Source organism: Somniosus microcephalus, chromosome 34, assembly GCF_052327205.1.
Source record: "Somniosus microcephalus isolate GS21.2 chromosome 34, FLI_Smic_1.0, whole genome shotgun sequence".
In the NCBI taxonomy this organism is placed as follows: domain Eukaryota; kingdom Metazoa; phylum Chordata; class Chondrichthyes; order Squaliformes; family Somniosidae; genus Somniosus; species Somniosus microcephalus.
This window is the reverse complement of record NC_141020.1, coordinates 16124445-16144896: the sequence shown is the minus strand read 5'-3', so window position 1 is coordinate 16144896 and position 20452 is coordinate 16124445. Positions and strand designations below refer to the sequence as shown.

Below are 20452 nucleotides of genomic sequence, written 5' to 3'. Positions count from 1 at the left end.
TCAGACTGATACTGGAATGGCAGGAATGACGTATGAGGAGAGATTGGGTCGATTAGGCTTATATTCGCTAGAGTTTAGAAGAATGAGAGGGGATCTCATTGAAACTTATAAAATTCTAACAGGACTGGACAAACTAGATGCAGGATGTTCCCGATGGCGGGGAGTCCAGAACCAGGGGTCACAGTCCAAGGATAAGGATAAGGGGTAAGCCATTTAGGACAGAGATGAGGAATTTCTTCACCCAGAGAGTGGTGAACCTGTGGAATTCTCTACCACACAAGGCAGTTGAGGCCAATTCATTAAATATATTCAAGAAGGAGTTAGACATATTTCTTAAGACTAAAGGGATCAAAGGATATGGGGAGAAGGCAGGGACAGGGTACTGAGTTTGGATGATCAGCCATGATCTCATTAAATGGTAGAACAGGCTTGAGGGGCCGAATGGCCTACTCCTGCTCCTATCTTCTATGTTTCTATGGTACCCACTGCAACTTCTTCGTGCTTACTCGAAACATGTTGTGAACCAGAGGAGGAAGGAGCTTGACTACTAACACTAATCACTCATAAACTAATGTAAAAATAGACTGAGGTGGGGAAAAAGACCAACCCATTCGCCTAGCAAGGCACCTGGAATGGTACGGAAGAGGTCACATGGGAGCTATTGAGGCATCATTGACAACTTATGGAGATACAGACTTTGTCATTTTTCCCCCATTGTGAACTTGGGCTTAGTACTGTATATGCAAGATGCTTGGCTGAAGAATGTTAGCGAGCTGTCTCAGCTTTCTGTTTCTACTCTTGTTTAATTATAGCTTTAATTTCTCTTGCCCGACAGTGGCAAAAAGCAGGTCTGACGAAAGGGCATCGACCTGAAACGTGAACTCTGTTTCTCTTTCCACAGATGCTGCCTGACGGGCTGAGTATTTCCAGCATTTTCTGTTTTTTTATTACTGGTTTTTACTTCCAGGTTATGCGCAGTGTGTATAATCTTTCTCCTGCAGTGTCAGTTTGATTCAGTTGGTCGCACTCTTCCCTTGGAATCACACCCCACTCCAGGACATCAGTATATCAACGAGACTGACACACCAGTGCAGTACTGGTGTGCAGTGACACGCGCAACTTTAAACCAAGAAATACTCCACCTCCCACAACCGGTTTCAATTGAGTGAATCTAACACTACCCTTTCCACAGCTGGAATATAATGTGGCGTTCAGAACTGCAGTACTCCAACTGTGGTCCAATCAATCACAGGAATAGGAATAGGCTGGAGAGCTCGCTTTCAGCCTGCACGGGAGGCGGCCATTCGGCCCATTGCGTCTGTGCAGGCCAAAAGAGAGCTATCCAGCCTAATCCCACTTTCCAGCTCTTGGTCCGTAGCCCTGTAGGTTATGGCACTTCAAGTGCATATCCAAGTACAGGAAACTTTGCGCTATCCGGCACTGAGCTGTTGCCGTCTCTTCAAAACTGCCGGACAAACCAGTGCTAATGTTGAAACATACGGAGATTTTGAGCTCCGTATCTGGCAACAAACCCTGTTGCTTAGCAACAGCTTCTAAACAGTTGGCCGTACCTTGCAAGCATCTCTGTAGCTTAGCAACAGCTTCAGCGAGACCTTGCAGAGCCTGACTGGTGAAAAAAAAGCAACGAAAAGAAAAAAAACTTAATGAAACGGCTCCTGATTTTTGCCGGTGGCTCGAGCATTCCGGACAGTTAACCTCCGGATAAACCAAAGTTTCCTGTACTTTTCAAATGCGAGGAGGGATTCTGCCTCTAGCACTCTTTCATGGTGTGGAGATGCTCTTTCAGGCAGTGAGTTCCAGACCCCCACCACCCTCTGGGTGAAACAAGGTCTCAACGTCCCTCTAATCCTTCTACCAATTACCAATGCCTTGTACAAATTCAACATCACCACATCTGTTGTGGGTAAAGGATTAGAAGGCATTCTGGAAAAACCTAGATAGGCACGGTCTGGTAAACAGGAGTCAGCATGCAAGAAAAACGAATGGGATCGTTCATTTGTTTTTGGTTTCCGGGACATTTATCACGGGTAGATTAGAATCAACAATTTCAGATCATAACCTCGGCCCCTATTACATTTTTATATATTTTTTATCCACACCTTTGTTTTGGCCCTTCCCCCTTTTTCTCTCTCCACATGGCAGCTGTCTCCCATTCTGCCAGCGCATTTCACACCTAATCTAGAGCCGGCTTTTGTCTCCACTAGTCCTATCACCATCTCGTCTGGTTTTGAATACCTCTTAAATGTCTCTTCACTTCTCTTTTGTTCTTTCATCCCCATTTCCCAGCCCCCAAACTGGCCTTTTAATCTGTTTCATTTCCTGTGTTTCTCAGTTCTGACGAAGGGTTTCGACCTGAAACGTTGACTCTGTTTCTCTCTCCACGGATGTTGCCTGGCCTGCTGAGTTGTTCCAGTATTTTCTGTTGTTATTTAGGGTCCAAACACTGTTCCCCTGCAGAACCCACACATCAACACGTAAATGGCAAACAGCAAGGCCCAGGTGCAGCCATAGCTCATGTTGACAGCACTCTCGCCTCAGAGTCAGAAGGTTGTGGGTTCAAGCCTCCACTCCCAAGGCTTGAGCACAAAAATCTAGGCTGATGCTCCCAGTGCAGTGCTGAGGGAGCGTTGCACTGTTGGAGGTGCCGTCTTTGGGATGAGACGTTAAACCGAGGCCCCGTCTGCGCTCTCACGAGGATGTAAAAGATCTCGTGGCATTATTTCGAAGAAGAGCAGGTGAGTTCTTCCCGGTGTCCTGGCCACGATCTGGTCATTATCACATTGCTGTTCGTGGGAGCTTGCTGTGCGCAAATTGGCTGCCGCGTTTCCTACTTTACAACAGTGACTACACTCCAAAAGTGCTTCATTGGCTGTTAAAGCGCTTTGGGACGTCCTGGGGTCATGAAAGGTGCGGCATAAATCGCAGGTCTTCCATTTTTCCCCTTTGAGATCAGAACTAAAAGCAGAGAATGGTGGAAATAAGCACCCAGACGATAGGGTCAAGAATTCAAGTGGAGCTCTTCAGCAGAAAGATTCCGCTTTTTCTTTCAGATGCGGGCACTAGCATTTTCTGCATACGGTTATTTTCTTTTTGGGGGGGAACGATTCAGAAAATAATTGCCGTTTACCATAAGTGTGTCTTTTGGGAAAAGATTGCGGCTGGGAAGCCGCACTGTTGTGGTCGGATCGCTCTGCTCCGGAGGCGCACTTCCACGACGGAACCAACTGCTGATCAGCCAGATGATGAAAATCCTGAAATAGAATTTTTTTTTAAAAAGCTATTCAGTAAAACAAGGGATAAAAATAGAATTTCAACACACCACTCCTACAATAGCTTGCATTTCTACAATCAGTCACATCACTGGGGAGCAACGTGCGGCCCATTCAGAAATCCGCACATGCGCGGTTTTTGCACTTAAAAGCCAGTGAGCCGGCTGTGTGGGAGCTCCAGATGACTACACAGCTTAAAAGGGAGCATTGCTGGGGAGTATATTGTGGGCCGCTAAATAGGAGAAAGGAAACGTCTCTGTTCAGCCCATCTTGCCAGTGCCAGCTCTTAGAGCACTTTAGCCCAGTCTCCTGCCCTTTCCCTTTAACCGTCAAATATTTAATTACTTCCCCTTTAAAAGCTATGAGGGATTCTGCTTCTACCGCTGTTTCAGGTAGGAGGTCATATTCTTTCCAGGTGTCCTCCATTCATCCTTCTCAATTGCTATGCCATTCCCTTTCAAATTATACAGCCACTAGCAGTAAAGCCTTCCATGTTCCAATGGCCTCTGTGCAAAATGTCCTTTAACTTCTTATTTGAGGAAGGATGTTCTTGCCATGGAGGGAGTGCAGCGAAGATTCACCAGACTGATACCTGGGATGGCAGGAATGACGTATGAGGAGAGATTGGGTCGATTGGGCTTATACTCGCTGGAGTTTAGAAGAATGAGAGGGGTTCTCATTGAAACTTATAAAATTCTAACAGGACTAGACAGACTAGATGCAGGAAGGATGCTCCCGATGGTCGGGGAGTCCAGAACCAGGGGTCACAGTCCAAGGATAAGGGGTAGGCCATTTAGGACAGAGATGGGGAGGAATTTCTTCACCCAGAGAGTGGTGAACCTGTGGAATTCTCTACCACACAAGGCAGTTGAGGCCAATTCATTAAATATATTCAAGAAGGAGTTGGATATATTTCTTAAGGCTAAAGGGATCAAGGGATATGGGGAGAAGGCAAGGACAGGGTACTGAACTTGGATGATCAGCCATGATCTCATTGAATGGCGGAGCAGGCTTGAGGGGCCGAATGGCCTACTCCTGCTCCTATCTTCTGTTTCTATGTTTCCTGCGCCGCCGTTCTGCTGATGAGTCCATGCTCCCTTGCTACCAACTGACCAAACAATAGAAACGACTTAGCCTCTCAAAACCTGTTGTAACATAGGAACAGGAGGAGGCCATTCAGCCCCTTGAATTAGATTAGATTGTGGCTGATCGGCATCTTAGCTCCATCTGCCCGCCTTGGTTCCGTATTCCTTAATACCCAACAAAAATCTATCAATCTCAGTTCTGAAATTTTTAATTGACCCCCAGCCTCCACAGCTTTTTTGGGGCGGGGGGGGGGGGAAAGCGTTCCAGATTTCCACTGCCCTTTGTGTGAAGATGTGCTTCTTCTCACCTCACCCCTGAACGGCCTGGCTCTACAGTAATTTCAGGGCTATGCCCCCTTGTTCTGGATTCCCGCAGCAGAGGAAATAGTTTCTATCTGCCCTTAAAGGAGTTGCGTGACGCCAAAAAAATTAGAGAACATGGCCCACCGGCGGAAATAGTTTCTCTATCGACCCCATCAACTTTTAGTTTTACAAATCTATCTTCATAACTATAAACCCTCAGCCCTGGTGGTGTTCCAGTGAATCTTCATTATATCCTTTCCGTGGCACAAATATTTCTGAACATGTAGCCCTCACCTGAATAAAACGCCTTTTATCACTTGCCAGGCATTGGGGGGTTGCTGCTGCTGCTGCGGTGGCTGTGCCTCGACCTGATTACCTTCCGATACCTGGACCTGCCCATCAGCAACCACCTCACTGCTGACCTGCGGGATACAAATATCAACAGGTTATAGAAATAGGCTACCCTTCAACCAAGAGGGGAAGACTATAGGAATTAAACTACCTGCTGTGCAGGATATCTACCCCGAGAGGTGCCGGGGGAAAGCCCTGAGAATCATTAAAGACGCGAGCCACCCCAGCCACCACCTCTTCGCCCTGCTCCCGTCCGGTAAGAGATACCGAAGTATACGGTCTCGTACCAGCAGGTTTCGAAACAGCTTCTACCCCCCTACTCGTAAAAATCAACATTTCATTATGCAGTACATATGTCTGCTGCATATATGACAAATAAAAATTGAATTGAATTGACACAAATCCATGGAACAAAGGGCGTAGTGTCAGCTGTGGCTCAGTGGGTGGCATTCTCATCTGAGTCAGAAGATTGCAGGTTCGAGTCCCACTCCGGAGACTTGAGCACAAACTCTAGGCTGACACTCCAGCGGGAGGGAGCGCCGCAGTCGGAGGGGCCATCTTTCGGATGAGACGCCAAACCGAGGCCCCCGTCTACCCTCTCAGGTGGACGTAAATGATCGCATGGCACTAATCGAAGAGGAGCAGGCGAGTTCCCCCTGATGTCCTGGCCAGTATTCATCCTTCAACCAACACCTAAAGCAGCTGATCTGGTCATTTATTTAATTGTGGCTTGTGGGAGCTTGCTGTGCACAAATTGGCTGCCACGTTTCCTACATTATAAGTGAGTAAACTTCAAAAGTAAAGGGCGTTGGGACGTCCCGAGATCATGAAAACCCCTATATAATAAACAAGTCTTTCTTTAAGAAGTTTCTTTTAATTTATTCACAGGATGGTGTTCACATCTCAGAATAGACTCAAATTTGGATGGACGCAATTTTTTATTCATGAGTCAAATATTTTAGTAAATAAAATTCATTGCCAATTACGTTCAATCGGAACGCAAGCTCGAGGAGCAGCACCTCATCTTTCGATTAGGCACTTTACAGCCTTCTGGACTCAACACAGAGTTCAACAATTTCAGACCATAACCTCTACTCCCATTTTTTACGGGCGGCTGCTGCTGATTCTGCCGTTCCCATTTACACCTCTTCTAGGCCCATCTTTTGTTTCTTTACTTGTCCCATTATCATCTCCTTTTGCTTTGTACAATCATCCCTTTTGTCGTTTAATCTCTCCGGCCTATCACAGACTCTCCCTTTTGTTCTTTCCTCCCCTCCCCCCTTTCCCTGCCCCTGCTTAAATCCTATTATATCTCTAACTTTTGCCAGTTCTGACGAAAGGTCACAGATCGGAAACGTTAACTGTTTTTCTCTCTCTCTCTTTCCACAGATACAGAGTGTTTCCAGCATTTTCTGGTTTTATTTCAGATTTCCAACATCCGCAGTATTTTTGCTTTAAATCTGTGCCCTCTGGTTACCGACCCTCCTGCCAGTGGAAACAATTTCTCATTATTTACTCTATCGAAACCCTGCAGAATTTTGAACACCTCTATTAAATCTCCTCTTAACCGTCTCCCCTGTAAGGAGAACAAAGCTCCCTTCTCCAAGTCCCGCATCCCTGGTACCATTCCAGTAAAGCTCCTCTGCCTCCTCTCTAAGGCCGTGACATCCTTCCTAAAGTGTGGTGCCCAGAACTGGCCACAATCAATGTTCCCTCTAAGCTGCGAGGCCGCGCACTAATGGGAAAGGTCCCGCGCAGGCTGCTCACCGGCCTTTACATTGGAAATACTGCTCATGCGCAGAAATTTAAAAGGACCAAGCATTAAAAGAAACAGGTCACGCAGAACAAAGTGCAGCTTACAGGGAACATTGGCCACACTACTCCAGTCGCCTGAGGAAGAGAGTGTTTGAAGACCAGGACCTCAAACCCGGCACTAAGCTCATGGTCTACAGAGCAGCAGTGATACCCGCCCTGCTGTATGCCTCAGAGACATGGACCATGTACAGCGGGCACCTCAAAGCACTGGAGAGGTACCACCAATGCTGCCTCCGCAAGATCCTGCAAATCCATTGGCAGGATAGGCGCACCAACGTCAGTGTTCTCGCTCAGGCCAGCATCGAAGCTTTGACCACGCTCGATCAGCTCCGATGGACGGGTCACATTGTCTGCATTGCCGATACGAGACTCCCAAAACAAGCGCTCTGCACGGAGCTCCGACACGGCAAGAGAGTCCCAGGTGGGCAGAGGAAACGCTTCAAGGGCACCCTCAAAGCCTCCTTGAAAAAGTGTAACATCCCCACCGACACCTGGGAATCCCTGGCCCAAGACCGCACAAAGTGGAGGAGAAGCATCCGGGAAGGCGCCGAACACCTCGAGTCTCTTCGCCAGGAGCAAGCGGAAGCCAAGCGCAGGCAGCGCACGTCAACCCGCGCAAGGAGCGCACGTCAACCCAAGCACCCCACACCCACCCGCCCCTTCAACCACCGTCTGCCCCACCTGTGACAGAGACTGTAGGTCCCGCATTGGACTCATCAGTCACCTGAGAACTCATAGCAAGTCATCCTCGGTTCCGAGGGACTGCCTAAGAAGGTTTGTAAAGCTTTAACGTAAAGTCCTTGCTTTTGAACTCTATGGTACTGTTGATAAAGCTTTTGTTACAGCCTTTTCAACTTGTCCTGCCATCTTCAAAGATTTGTGTATGTACACCCCCAGGCCTCTGTGTTCCTGCACCCCGCCCCCTTTAAAATGGGACCATTGAGTTTACATCGCCTCTGCTTATTCTTCCCACCAAAAATCAATCACTTCCCGCTTGGGTTCAATTGCAGGCCCATTTCACCAGTCATTGCAGGCCCATTTCACCAGTCATTGCAGGCCCATTTCACCAGTCATTGCAGGCCCATTTCACCAGTCATTGCAGGCCCATTTCACCAGTCATGACAGACAAAGTGCACAGGCCACAATACCAACCAGCAAATAAAGGGCAAAAGAGGAAATCAAACTCTTTGCAGGAACTCTCTGTATACAACAAAATATAGAACTGAGGGGTCAGACCCATCAGGAAAGATTGAACAGACTGGGGCTCTTTTCTCTAGAAGAGAAGACCGAGGGGTGACCCGATCGAGGCCTTTCAAGGTGATGAAGGGGTTCGAGAGAGTAGACGTAGAGATGTTTCCACCTGCGGGGGAGACCAGAACTAGCGACCATAAATAGAAGAGTCACTAATAGGGAAGTCAGGAGAAAGTTCTCTGCCCAGAGAGTGGTGAGAATGTGGAACTCGCTACCACGGGGAGTGGCTGAGGCGAATAGTATAGATACATTTAAGGGAAAGCTGGATAAACACATGAGGGAGAAAGGAGTAGAAAGTTATGCAGATAGGGTGAGATGTAGAAGGGTAGGAGGAGGCTCGTGTGGAGCATGAACACTGGCACGGATCTATTGGGCCTGTTTCTGTGCTGCAAGTAGTTTGTAAAATCAGATATATGGGAGCAATTTCAAGGCTGTATTCTGGTCTTAACTTAACAAGAAAAATCAGGGATAAAGAAAGATTTTTCTTTAGCCTAAAGCACATCTCTCTACTGCACTAGCTCTCCCACCGTCTCGTCTAGTTGCGTTTTGATTAACCTCTCTAATAATCAGATTTGCACAATGCTACTTCCTCAATCAGAACAAGAGGACGCATACACCACACACTCAGAATAACTCTGCAGGACTGGGGAGTGTGAATCAACACCGTGAACAACCCTGCAGGACTGGGGAGTGTGAATCTACACTGAGAACAACCCTGCAGGGCTGGGGAGTGTGAATCAACACTGAGAACAACCCTGCAGGACTGGGGAGTGTGAATCTACACTGAGAACAACCCTGCAGGACTGGGGAGTGTGAATCTACACTGAGAACAACCCTGCACGATAGAGGGATCCACGGCCTAGCTCTAATTTTAAGATTATGTCCCCCCCATTCTTGATTTTCCCACCAAAGAAAAATAATTTCTCCGTATCGACTCTATCAAATCCTTTTTGACATTAAATACCTTGATCAGGTCACCCTTCAATCTTCCAAACACATGGGAACACAAGCTGCATTTATGTAACCTGTCCCCATAATTTAACTCCTCGAGCTCCAGTATCATTCTGGTGAAATCCTGTGTTACTGATCTACAAATTGAAGAATCAACAAGAGATTTCAGAACCCTTGGTATTGCCTTGTAAAATAAATCAGTGTGAATTCTTTCAATAATGGCAGTGCACTCATGTCACTGATAGTGATCCAGTATGTATTAAAAAGGTCCAGAATTAAATGGATAAAATTATATTTAATCTTTTAATTAAAATGTTTGGGGCTCTTTTCTCTAGAAAGAGAAGGCTGACCCTCTATGACTTTAAGATTATAAAAGGGTTTGATAGGGTAGACATAGAGATGTTGTCACTTGCAGGCAAGACCAGAACTAGGGGCCATCAATATAAGAGAGTCACTAATAAATCCAAAAGGGAATTCAGGAGAAACTTCTTTACCCAGAGAGTGGTTAGAATGTGGAACTCGCTACCACAGGGAGCGGTTGAGGCAAATCGTAGATGCATTTAAGGGGAGCTAAATAAACACATGAGGGCGAACGGAATAGAAGGCTATGCTGATAGGGTTAGATGAAGTAGGGTGGGAGGAGGCTCGAGTGGAGCATAAACGCCGGCATGGACCCGTTGGGCCGAATGGCCTGGTTCTGTGCTGTGCATTCTATGTAGATTCTTGGATTTATCACCCCATCTGCTGCTGAAAGCCTCATCCATGCTTTTGTTAACTCCAGGTTTGACTATTCCAACGCACTCCCAGATGGCCTCCCATCTCCCTTCCTCCATAAACTTCAGCTCATCCAAAACTCTGCTGCCCGTGTCCTAAATCGCACCGTCCCTCAGCCCCGTGCTCACCGCCCTACATTGGCTCTCGGTCCACTTGACGCCTCAATTTTAAAATTCTCATCCTCGTGTTCAAATCCGTACATGACCTCGCCCCTCCCTGTTTCTGTAACCTCCTCCAGCCCTACACCCCCTCCAGGAACTCTGCGTTCCTCCTATTCTATTCTGGCCTCTTGTGCATCCCACACTTCCTTCGCCCCACCACTGGCGGCCGTGCCTTCAGCTGTCTAGGCCCCAAGCTCTGGAATTCCCTCCCTAAACCTCTCCGCCCCTCTCTCCTCCTTTAAGACGCTCCTTAAAACCTACATCTTTGACCGAGCTTTAGGTCACTTGTCCTAATGTCTCCTTTATAAAGGCAAGTTGTTATACAGCACTCCTCACATCTCAATTTCACACGGGGAGCAGGAAGTAAAAGCAACTGGTGAGAAGCAGGAAAGAGAGACCAAGGACACAATCCAAGAAGTACGTTTTCAGAAGGCTTTTGAAGGGAGGGAGAGTGATCGAAAGGTAGCAATGTGTTTCTAGAAAAGAATTTGAAAAAGCAACACCAACGAGCTCCAATGTTGGGAGCAGAGGCTTGGAGCGCAAGTCCAGAGTCAGAGGAATGGAAAAAGACCCGAGAGAGAGACTTGCATTTCTATAGCGCCTTTCACGACCGAGAACGTTCCAAAGCGCTTTACAGCCAATGAAGGACTTCTGAAGTGTCACCACTGTTGTAATGTAGGACGGTGTGGATACATGCGACACGTGCTCAGATTACAAGGAGGGGAGAAAGCAGACGGCCTGGCCCTGGATTAGTTGAGCTCTGTGATTGACGGAAGGGAGGAGACAGTTTGAGGAATCAATCCTCGGGGCGGTGAAAGCACGGATGACGCGTCCAGCAGAAGGATCGAGGCAGGGATGGAAGGGTGGAATCTTGCCAGGATGGAAGTCGACAGCCTTGGCAACGTGTGCGAAGTGGAGGTGAAAGTTCCAGCTCGACTTTCACTCGGTCATAACAACTCCCAGAAAACCAGCGCAGAAACTCTGGTCTCGCTGCTAAAAATGAGAGAGAATAGACCATATCGCTTTACTGTCTGGAGAGAAATCATCTTGTAGAAACCACCAGCATTGAAAACAGCGAGAGAGAAAACAAAGTGAGGTTACTCACTTTGGTAGGAAGAATAGAAATGGTGAGAAAATATTAAGTGTTGGTGTTCAGAGAGATTTAGGTGTCATCGTACAGGAAACACAGTTAACACGCAGGTACAGCAAGCAATTAGGAAGGCAATTAGCACATTGGCCTCTATTGCTAGAGGGTTGGAGTACAAGAATAAGAAAGTCTGACTATTATTGTACAGGGCTTTGGTGAGCCCACAGTATTGTGCACAGTATTGTTCCCCTTATCCGAGGAAGGACATACTTGCCTTAGAGGCGGTGCAACGAAGGTTAACGAGATTGAATCCAGGGATGAGAGGGTTGTCCTATGACGAGAGATTGAGGCTATACTCTCTGGAGTTTAGAAGAATGAGAGGTGATCTCACTGAAACATAAGATTCTGAGGGGGGGGGATTGACAGGGTAGATGCTGAGAGGTTGTTTCCCCCTGGCTGGAGAGTCTAGAACCAGGGGTCACAGTCCCAGAATAAGGGGTCGGCCATTTAGGACTGAGATGAGGAGGAATTTCTTCACTGAGGGTTGTGAATCTTTGGAATTCTCTGCCCCAGAGGGCTGTGGAGGCTCAGCCGTTGAGTATATTCAAGGCTGAGCGCGAAAGATTTTTGGACTCTAGGGGAATCGAGGGATATTGGGATCGGGCGGGAAAGTGGAGTTGAGGTCAAAGATCAGCCATGATCTTATTGAATGGCGGAACAGGCTCGAAGGGCCGCACGGCGGAGCAGGCTCGAGGGGCCGTGTGGCCCACTCCTGCTCCTAATTCTATGTTCTGATGAAACTGCAACAAATCCTAATTTCAACACAATTAGGGTGCAGCGAGAATGAAGTGTATAGGATAGAGCTTAGGGGACATCAAGAGGGGAAAACTCAGCAGAACATAATGCACGGCCACAATATTATTGATAGAACAGAGATGAGAATGCAATGGAGAGAGGTTGACGGCTAGAGATGAGAGATGATTGTCTATCATAAGACAGTATTCTGTCCAAGAGACGTGCAAGTAATTTGCAATTTTTCACGGGCTTGAGCTCAAGGGCTGGGCCCCATATTACAGTCAGGACCGAGGCTTGAAGAGAGAAAGAGAAGATAAGTCAAATCAGGAAGTGATTAGGTGATAACAGAAAATGCTGGAAATACTCAGCAGGCCAGGCAACAGCCGTGGAGAGAGAAACAGAGTTAACGTTTCAGGTCTGGGACCCTTCGTCAGAACCACTCTGAACCAGAGACAGTTACTGAGAAGAGAGATGTGGCTGTGAAACCGAGTCTTGGCAGATACCTGGTCAAAAACGAGAAGGGAAACTGAAAGCAATGAAGATGAACAAGGTTGAATAGATAAACGGAACTCCCGTCGGAGAGAAGAGCAGAACTTCTTCAAGGTAGGCATTCCAAGTAGAGAGGTGGCAGTGAACCAAACACTAATATAATTGCAAAATACTGCGGATGCTGGAAATCTGAAATAACAGAAAATGCTGGAAATACTCAGCAGGCCCGGCAACATCCGTGGAGAGAGAAACAGAGTTAATGTTTCAGGTCTGGGACCCTTCATCAGATTAGGTGATGTCGAGTTTGAATTTTAAAAGCCTGCAGGTTTCTGGAGGAGGAAAGATTGGATGAACGAGTTCCACAGTTTTGAAACATCTTGGTGGGATGAGTTGTTGAGAGAGGGAAAGAAGCGTTTGGCACAAAAGAAGCAACTCTCTTCTCGGAGGCAGCCGCTCTCTGTTCACGAGCCACGTACACCGTTAAGCGGTCTGCAGCCCGGTGTAAAATCCATAGCCCCCTAGCGCCCACTGAATTAGGATGCAATGGGTACCTGTCCTGCAAGTAATCGGAGCGAGACACAGCCTCCGCCTCTGTAGGTCAGCAAGCACAGGGGGTGACGGGTGAACGGGACTTGGTGCGAGTTAGGAATCGGGCAGCTGAGTTTTGGATGAGCTCAAGGTGGGAGGTTGGCCGGGAGGGCTTTAAAATAGTCGAGTCCAGAGGTAACCAAGGCGTGAACGAGGGTTTCAGCAGCAACAACTTGTATTTATGTGGCGGCTTTAATGTAATAAAACATCCCAAGGCGCTTCACAAGAGTTTTATCAAAAAATTAATTTGACACTGAGCCATATATGACCAAAGGCTTGGTCGAAGAGGTAGGTTTTAAGGAGCGTCTTAAAGGAGGAGAGGTGGAGAGGTTTAGGGAGGGAATTCCAGAGCTTAGGGCCTAGGTAGCTGAAGGCATGGCTGCCAATGGTGGAGCATTTAAAATCAGGGATGTTCAAAAGGCCAGAATAGGCGGAGCGCAGAGGTCTAGAGGGATTACAGAGATAGGGAGGGGCGAGGCCATGGAGGGATTTGAAAACAAGGATTTTTTTAATCGAGGCGTTGCTTAACTGGAAGCCAATGTAGGTCAGCAAGCACAGGGGAGATGGGCAAGGGGGACTTGGTGCGAGTTAGCACACGTTTTGGAGGGTAGAACTAGGGAGGCCGGCCAGGAGTGGATTGGAAGAGTCATGTCTAGAGGTGATAAAGGCATGGATAAGGGTTTCAGCAGCAGATAAGCTGAGGTAAGGACGGAGACGGGCGAGATTACGAAGGTGAAGATAGATCTGATATGAGGTAGGAAGCTCAATTCGTGATCAAATGACACCAAGGTTGCAAACAGGCTTGGTCAGCAGCTGATCTAAGGCGGGGTGGAGAAGGGCGATGTTACAGAGGTGGAAGTAGGCGGGCTTGGTGATGGAGAGGATATAGGGTCAGCTCAGGTTCAAACTGGACGGCAAGGTTGTGAACAGTCTGCTTCAGCCTCAGACAGTGGCCAGGGAGAGGGATGGGGGGTCGGTGGCTGAGGAACAGAGATTATGGCAAGAACTGAAGATAATAGCTTCGACTTTCCCCCATATTGAATTGGAGGGAACTTCTGCTCATCCAACACTGGATGTCGGACAATCCGAGGCAGTGGAGGGTTTGAGCGAGGTGGTGGTGAGGTAGAGCAGCGTACGTATCAAACTGAACGTCGTGCTTTCGGTGGGGACGCTGTGCACCACAGCACTTCCACTGTTATGTGGCCTAAGCTGAGCAATCAAGGTGCAGCCTGACTGAAGAGCCACACAGCTTTGTACACGCTACAGATTTTGGCAACTTCACCCAATATTCTACTTGCCCTGTTGATTGCTGCTCTGCTATGGATTGGACGTTATAGATGTTGAGTCGGCCATTCCCAGATCTTTCAGCTTCTCCCCGAGTTAGTTCAACCCAATTCATTAAGTCTAACCCACACTTAATTCCTCTACTTCGCCAGGCCTTGTACTTGGCGGTATTGAATTTCAGCTGCCACAGTTCTGCCCACTTGTGAATATTGTCCAAACTTGGCATTATTTCGGAAACCAGGTTGTCTATGTAAACTAGAAACAGCGGGGGCTTTAGCCTCAGTCCCGGGGCACTCGACACATTACATTTTTTTCCCGAATTAGTACCAACTGGTTCCTTGCGGTCAGCCAATTCCTAATCTACCTCCAAGCCTTGCCACTGTCTTGTTTGTGTAGCAGCCTTTCACAAAAAAACCTCTCTCTGAAAAGATTACCGATACCACAGCATGGTGTTTTCCAACATGTCACATTCTCAATGAAATCAGGCAGGATTCCCCATTCAGCCATTTACCAGGTTACTTTGAAGGGAGTGCAGCTCCAGAATGATACCCGGACTCCAAGGGTTAAGTTACGAGGAGAGATTACACAAACTAGGGTTGTATTCCCGGGAATTTAGAAGGTTAAGAGGTTTGCAAGATATTAAGGGGAACTGATAGGGTAGAGAGAAACTATTTCCGCTGGTTGGGGAGTCTCGGACTAGGGGTCATAATCTAAAAATTAGAGCCAGACCTTTCAGGAGTGAAATTAGGAAACACTTCTCCACACAAAGGGTGGTAGAAGTTTGGAACTCTCTTCCGCAAACGGCAATTGATGCTGGATCAATTGTTAATTTTAATCTGAGATTGATAGATTTTGTTAACCAAAGGTATTAAAGGATATGGGGCAAAGGCGGGTACATGGAGTTAGCTCGCAGATCAGCCATGATCTCACTGAATGGCGGAACAGGCGCGAGGGGCTCAATGGCCGCCTCCTGTTCCTACTTCCATACAGAAAAATCAATCAATTGCATTATTTTGCCAATTACTGATCCAGGACTGATTGATCTATAGTTACCTGGCTTTGTTTTCTCACCTTATCTGAAATATTTACCACATTGGCTCACTTCCAATCGAGGAACTCTTGTTTATTCATTCACTCACTCGTGACTGTCGGCGCTGCACTCTAATCTCACTTAGCACATTTGAGTACAACCGGTTTGTATCTGGGGGTTTGTTGGTTGAGGCTGTGCAGGACCTCTTGTAATATCAGTCATTTAACTCTGCGCTGGGATCATGTCGAAGATCGTGCCTATGTCGGCTCTTTGAAAGAGCGATCCATTTGGTCCCACTCTCACTGCTCTGATCACAGTCCTGAAAATTTTACTTTTCAAGTATATATCCAGTACCCTTTTGAAAGTTATTACTGAATCTGCTTCCACCACCCTTCCATGCAGTGAATTCCAGATAACTTGTTGCATTAAAAAAAAATTCTCATCTCTCCTCAGATTTTGCCAATTATTTTAAATCTGTGTCCTCTGGTTACCGACCCTCCTGCCAGTGGAAACAGTTTCTCATTGACTCTAATAAAACCACTCACCTCTATTAAATCTCCCCTTCACCTTCTCTGCTCCAAGGAGAACAATCCCAGCTCTCTGGAATCGCCACATAACTGAAGTCCCTCATCCCCGGTACCATTCTGGTAAATCTCTGCACCCTCTCCAAGGCCTTGACATCCTTCCTAAAGTGTGGTGCCCAGAATTGGACACAATACTCCAGCTGAGGCCTAACTAGGTGAGAGGGGATCGCATTGAAATTTATAAAATTCTAACAGGACTGGACAGACTAGATGCAGGAAGGATGTTCCCGATGGTCGGGGAGTCCAGAACCAGGGGTCACAGTCTATGGATAAGGGGTAAGCCATTTAGGACAGAGATGAGGAGGAATTTCTTCACCCAGAGAGTGGTGAACCTGTGGAATTCTCTACCACAGAAGGCAGTGGAGGCCAATTCACTAAATATATTCAAGAAGGAGTTAGATATATTTCTTAAGGCTAAAGGGATCAAGGGATATGGGGAGAAGGCAGGGACAGGGTACTGAGTTTGGATGATCAGCCATGATCTCATTGAATGGTGGAGCAGGCTCGAAGGGCCGAATGGCCTACTCCTGCTCCTATCTTCTGTGTTTCTGTTTCTGAAGGTGTGGCATCAATTCGCTGCTTTTGTACTCTATGCCTCTATGACCACCGGACATCCCAAAGCACTTTGAAGTACTTTTCAAAATGTAGTCACTGTAGGAAATGCGGCAGCCAACTTGCGCACAGCAAGCTCCCACAAACAGCAACGTGATAACGACCAGATAATCTGTTTTAGTGATGTTGATTGAGGGATAAATACTGGCCCCAGGACACCGGGGAGAATTCCCCCTGCTCGTCTTCAAAATAGTGCCTTGGGATCTTTTACATCCACCTGGACGAGGCCTCACCAAGGCGAGGATGCTACCAACTGAGCCACAGCTGGTAAACGATCTTGATAAACGATTTTATCTTGTTGCTTTCAAAACAAATAAACAACAGATTATCAACACTTTGGGATATTATTTGCAACCCATGGATGGTGTGGAGTATAAATAAGTCATCGTCATAGAAACATAGAAGATAGGAGCAGGAGTAGGCCATTCGGCCTCGAGCCTGCTCCGCCATTCAATGAGATCATGGCTGATCATCCAAATTCAGTACCCTGTCCCTGCCTTCTCCCCATATCCCTTGATCCCTTTAGCCTTAAGAAATATATCCAACTCCTTCTTGAATATATTTAATGAATTGGCCTCAACTGCCTTGTGTGGTAGAGAATTCCACAGGTTCACCACTCTCTGGGTGAAGAAATTCCTCCTCATCTCTGTCCTAAATGGCTTACCCCTTATCCTTAGACTGTGACCCCTGGTTCTGGACTCCCCGACCATCAGGAACATCCTTCCTGCATCTAGTCTGTCCAGTCCTGTTAGAATTTTATGTTTGAATGAGATAAAATCCAACTGACGGGATTCATAATCTATCCTCTAATACACACAGCGCTGGTGAATGTACAGGTGTTTTTTAATATAACATTTACCTTTCGCAGAATGTAAAATCCAATGATGCCATGTACATTCACATATTTTTCACGGGGTGCTGTTGATTCTCCCTCCCTTTTAAGACCATCTGAGAGAGCAGACGGGGCCTCGGTTTAATGGCTCATCTGAAAGACGGCACCTCTGACAGTGCAGCACTCCCTCAGCACTGCACTGGGAGTGTCAGCCTAGATTTTTGCGCTCAGGTGTCTGGAGTGGGAGTCGAACCCACAACCCTTCTGACTCAGAGGCGAGGGTGCTACCCAGTGAGCCACGACTGACACTGAAGCTACTCGGGTACCTGTCCTACTCGGGACTCATGGAGGGCCTCTCACCTCAGCAGCCTCAGCCCGAGCAGTGTGGCTGCGGTGGCCTCCTCGCCTCAGTCACCTTTTCACAACTTGTATGCTTATAGAAGCGTCATTAACATGTGGTTACTGGGTGAAGACTGGACCAGTGTTAGCGCTCCTCCCTTCTCATGAATTACCCTCACTGTATAGTCTCACGCACGAAGAATAGCCACAACGGCAACTTGTATTTATATAGCGCCTTTAACGTAGGGAAACATCCCAAGGCGCTTCACAGGAGCGTTATCAGACACCGAGCCACATGAGGTATTAGGGCAGAGCTTGGTCAAAGAGGTCAGTTTTAAGGAACGTCTTAAAGGAGGAGAGGTTTAGGTAGCTGAAGGCACGGCCGCCAATGGTGGAGCGATGGAAATCGGGGATGCTCAAGAGAGCAGAATTAGAGGAGCGCAGAGATCTCAGGGGTTGGAGGAAGTTACAGAGGTAGGGAGGGGGCGAGTCCATGGAGGGATTTCAACACGAGGAAGAGAATTTTAAAATCCAGGCGTTGCTTAACCGGGAGCCAATGTAGGTCAGCGGGCACAGGGGGCGATGGGTGAACGGGACTCGGTGCGAGTTAGAAACATAGAAGAGAGGAGCAGGCCATTCGGCCCCTCGAGCCTGCTCCGCCATTTAATGAGACCATGGCTGATCATCCAAATTCAGTACCCGGTCCCTGCTTTCTCCCCATATCCCTTTAGCCTTAAGAAATATATCTAACTCCTTCTTGAATATATTTAATGAACTGGCCTCAACTGCCTTGTTTTAATATGGACTAGGCCATCAAAGGTGGTGGCAGAGAATTCCACAGGTTCACCACTCTCTGGGTGAAGAATTTCCTCCTCATTTCTGTCCTAAATGGCCTACCCCTTATCCGTAGTCCACAGAAGCTGCAGCTCCAGCTGATTGAGGTGCTAGTTCAGCACAGACGACAACAACAACAACTGGTATTTATATAGTGCTTTAACATAAAACATCCCAAGGTGCTTCACAGGAGTGTTATAAAACAAAACAAAATTTGACACCAAACCTATAAAGAGATATTAGGACAGGTGACCATAGAAACATAGAAGATAGGAGCAGGAGTCGGCCATTCGGCCCCTCGAGCCTGCTCCACCATTTAATGAGATCATGGCTGATCATCCAAATTCAGTACCCTGTCCCTGCCTTCTCCTCTTATCCCTTGATCCCTTTAGCCTTAAGAAATATATCCAACTCCTTCTTGAATATATTTAATGAACTGGCCTCCACTGCCTTCTGTGGTAGAGAATTCCACAGGTTCACCACTCTCTGGGTGAAGAAATTCCTCCTCATCTCTGTCCTAAATGGCTTACCCCTTATATCCTTATGTAGGAAGTCACAACACCAGGTTATAGTCCAACAGCTTTATTTGAAATCACAAGCTTTCGCAGCACTGCTCCTTCGTCAGGTGAAGTGAAGAGAAGCATACAGGCACAGCATATATAGTCAGAGAACACTGTAATCATCGGGCAGTATTCTCTGACTATATATGCTGTGCCTATATGCTTCTCTTCACTTCACCTGACGAAGGAGCAGCGCTGCCAAAGCTTGTGATTTCAAATAAAGCTGTTGGACTATAACCTGGTGTTGTGAGACTGCCTACATTTGTCCACCCCAGTCCAACACCGGCATCTCCACATCGTGGCCCTTATCCTTAAGACTGTGACCCCCTGGTTCTGGACTCCCCAGCCATCGGGAACATCCTTTCCTGCATTTAGTCTGTCTAGTCCTGTTAGAATTAAGACAAGGGATGGATGGGGGGGGGGGGGGGGGGGGGGGGAGGCAAACCCGACAGCTCCGGCCTTCCCTTCCCAACACAAAAAAAATCATCATCATCCCGGGCTGGAGGTGAAGGGCCGGAATCGCAGGCTGCGAGTGTCCACAGGCCAGGCCCGGCCCAGCTGCCTGGGAGAAGCCGAGGCCTCATTCACTCCCTCACTCCCTCACTCACTCACTCACTCCGTCACCCCGGGGCCCTTGGTTACCAGAGGCCGGCTTCTTCCCTACCCTGAGCCGAGACTGTCGAGGGTGAGGGGGAAGCCGGCCGGAGCCCGCCCACCCTCTCCTCACCTCGCCGTTCGCCGCCGCCGCCTCGCTCTCCAGCGTCGCCATCTTCGCCCCTCGCAACCACCGCCGCAAACTAACTGCGGGATCTCGGTTGCTGCGGGAGGTTAAACGGGATTTTCGGCGGCGGGTCAAACGGGATCTCCTGTCACATGACCTCCCGTGTGCGCAGTTAGGGACCGCCCCCTCCCCGCCGCCATCTTTCATACTGGCGGAAACCACCCAGTGTCCAGCAGCAAGTCATCCCTTTCGCAGTTAAATGAGGAGCAGCTGAAAGCTCATGCAACCAGGCATGTTAGCAGGAATTGTTAACCTCCTGCTTGCTTCAATCATATAAGGGTGCAGAGAAACAGCGTGGCAGCCAGTGGATCAGTTGCTTACTGAGTCAGAAGGTTGTGTGGTTCAAGTCCCACTCTAGATATACTTAATCACATAGAAACATAGGAGCAGGAGTAGGCCATTCGGCCCCTCGAGCCTGTCCACCATTTAATGAGATCATGGCTGATCATCCAAATTCAGTACCCTGTCCCTGCCTTCTCCCCATATCCCTTGATCCCTTTAGCCGTAAGAAATATATCTAACTCCTTGAATATATTTAATGAATTGGCCTCCACTGCCTTCTGTGGCAGAGAATTCCACAGATTCACCACTCTCTGGGTGAAGAAATTCCTCCTCATCTCTGTCCTAAATGGCTTACCCCTTATCCTTAGACTGTG

The 20452-nt window shown here is 47.7% G+C and overlaps 1 protein-coding gene across 2 annotated transcripts in view; it reads right to left on the bottom strand.

The window, feature by feature from the left end:
- The window catches only part of clptm1 (CLPTM1 regulator of GABA type A receptor forward trafficking), a 60280-nt gene extending 40430 nt beyond the window's left edge, over nucleotides 1-19850 (bottom strand). Inside the window, exons 1-3 of one of the 2 annotated variants that reach the window (XM_085973456.1) lie at nucleotides 19743-19850; nucleotides 4973-5100; nucleotides 3149-3272 (exon numbers count right to left, since the gene is read on the bottom strand). In XM_085973456.1, coding sequence (XP_085829582.1) covers nucleotides 3149-3272; nucleotides 4973-5100; nucleotides 19743-19784 — 294 coding nt within the window. In that variant the 5' untranslated portion in view covers nucleotides 19785-19850. Of the gene's footprint in view, nucleotides 1-3148; nucleotides 3273-4972; nucleotides 5101-9059; nucleotides 9174-19742 lie in introns of those variants that run through there. The other variant, XM_085973457.1, reaches the window with a different exon arrangement.
- Between the last annotated feature and the right edge of the window lie 602 nt (nucleotides 19851-20452).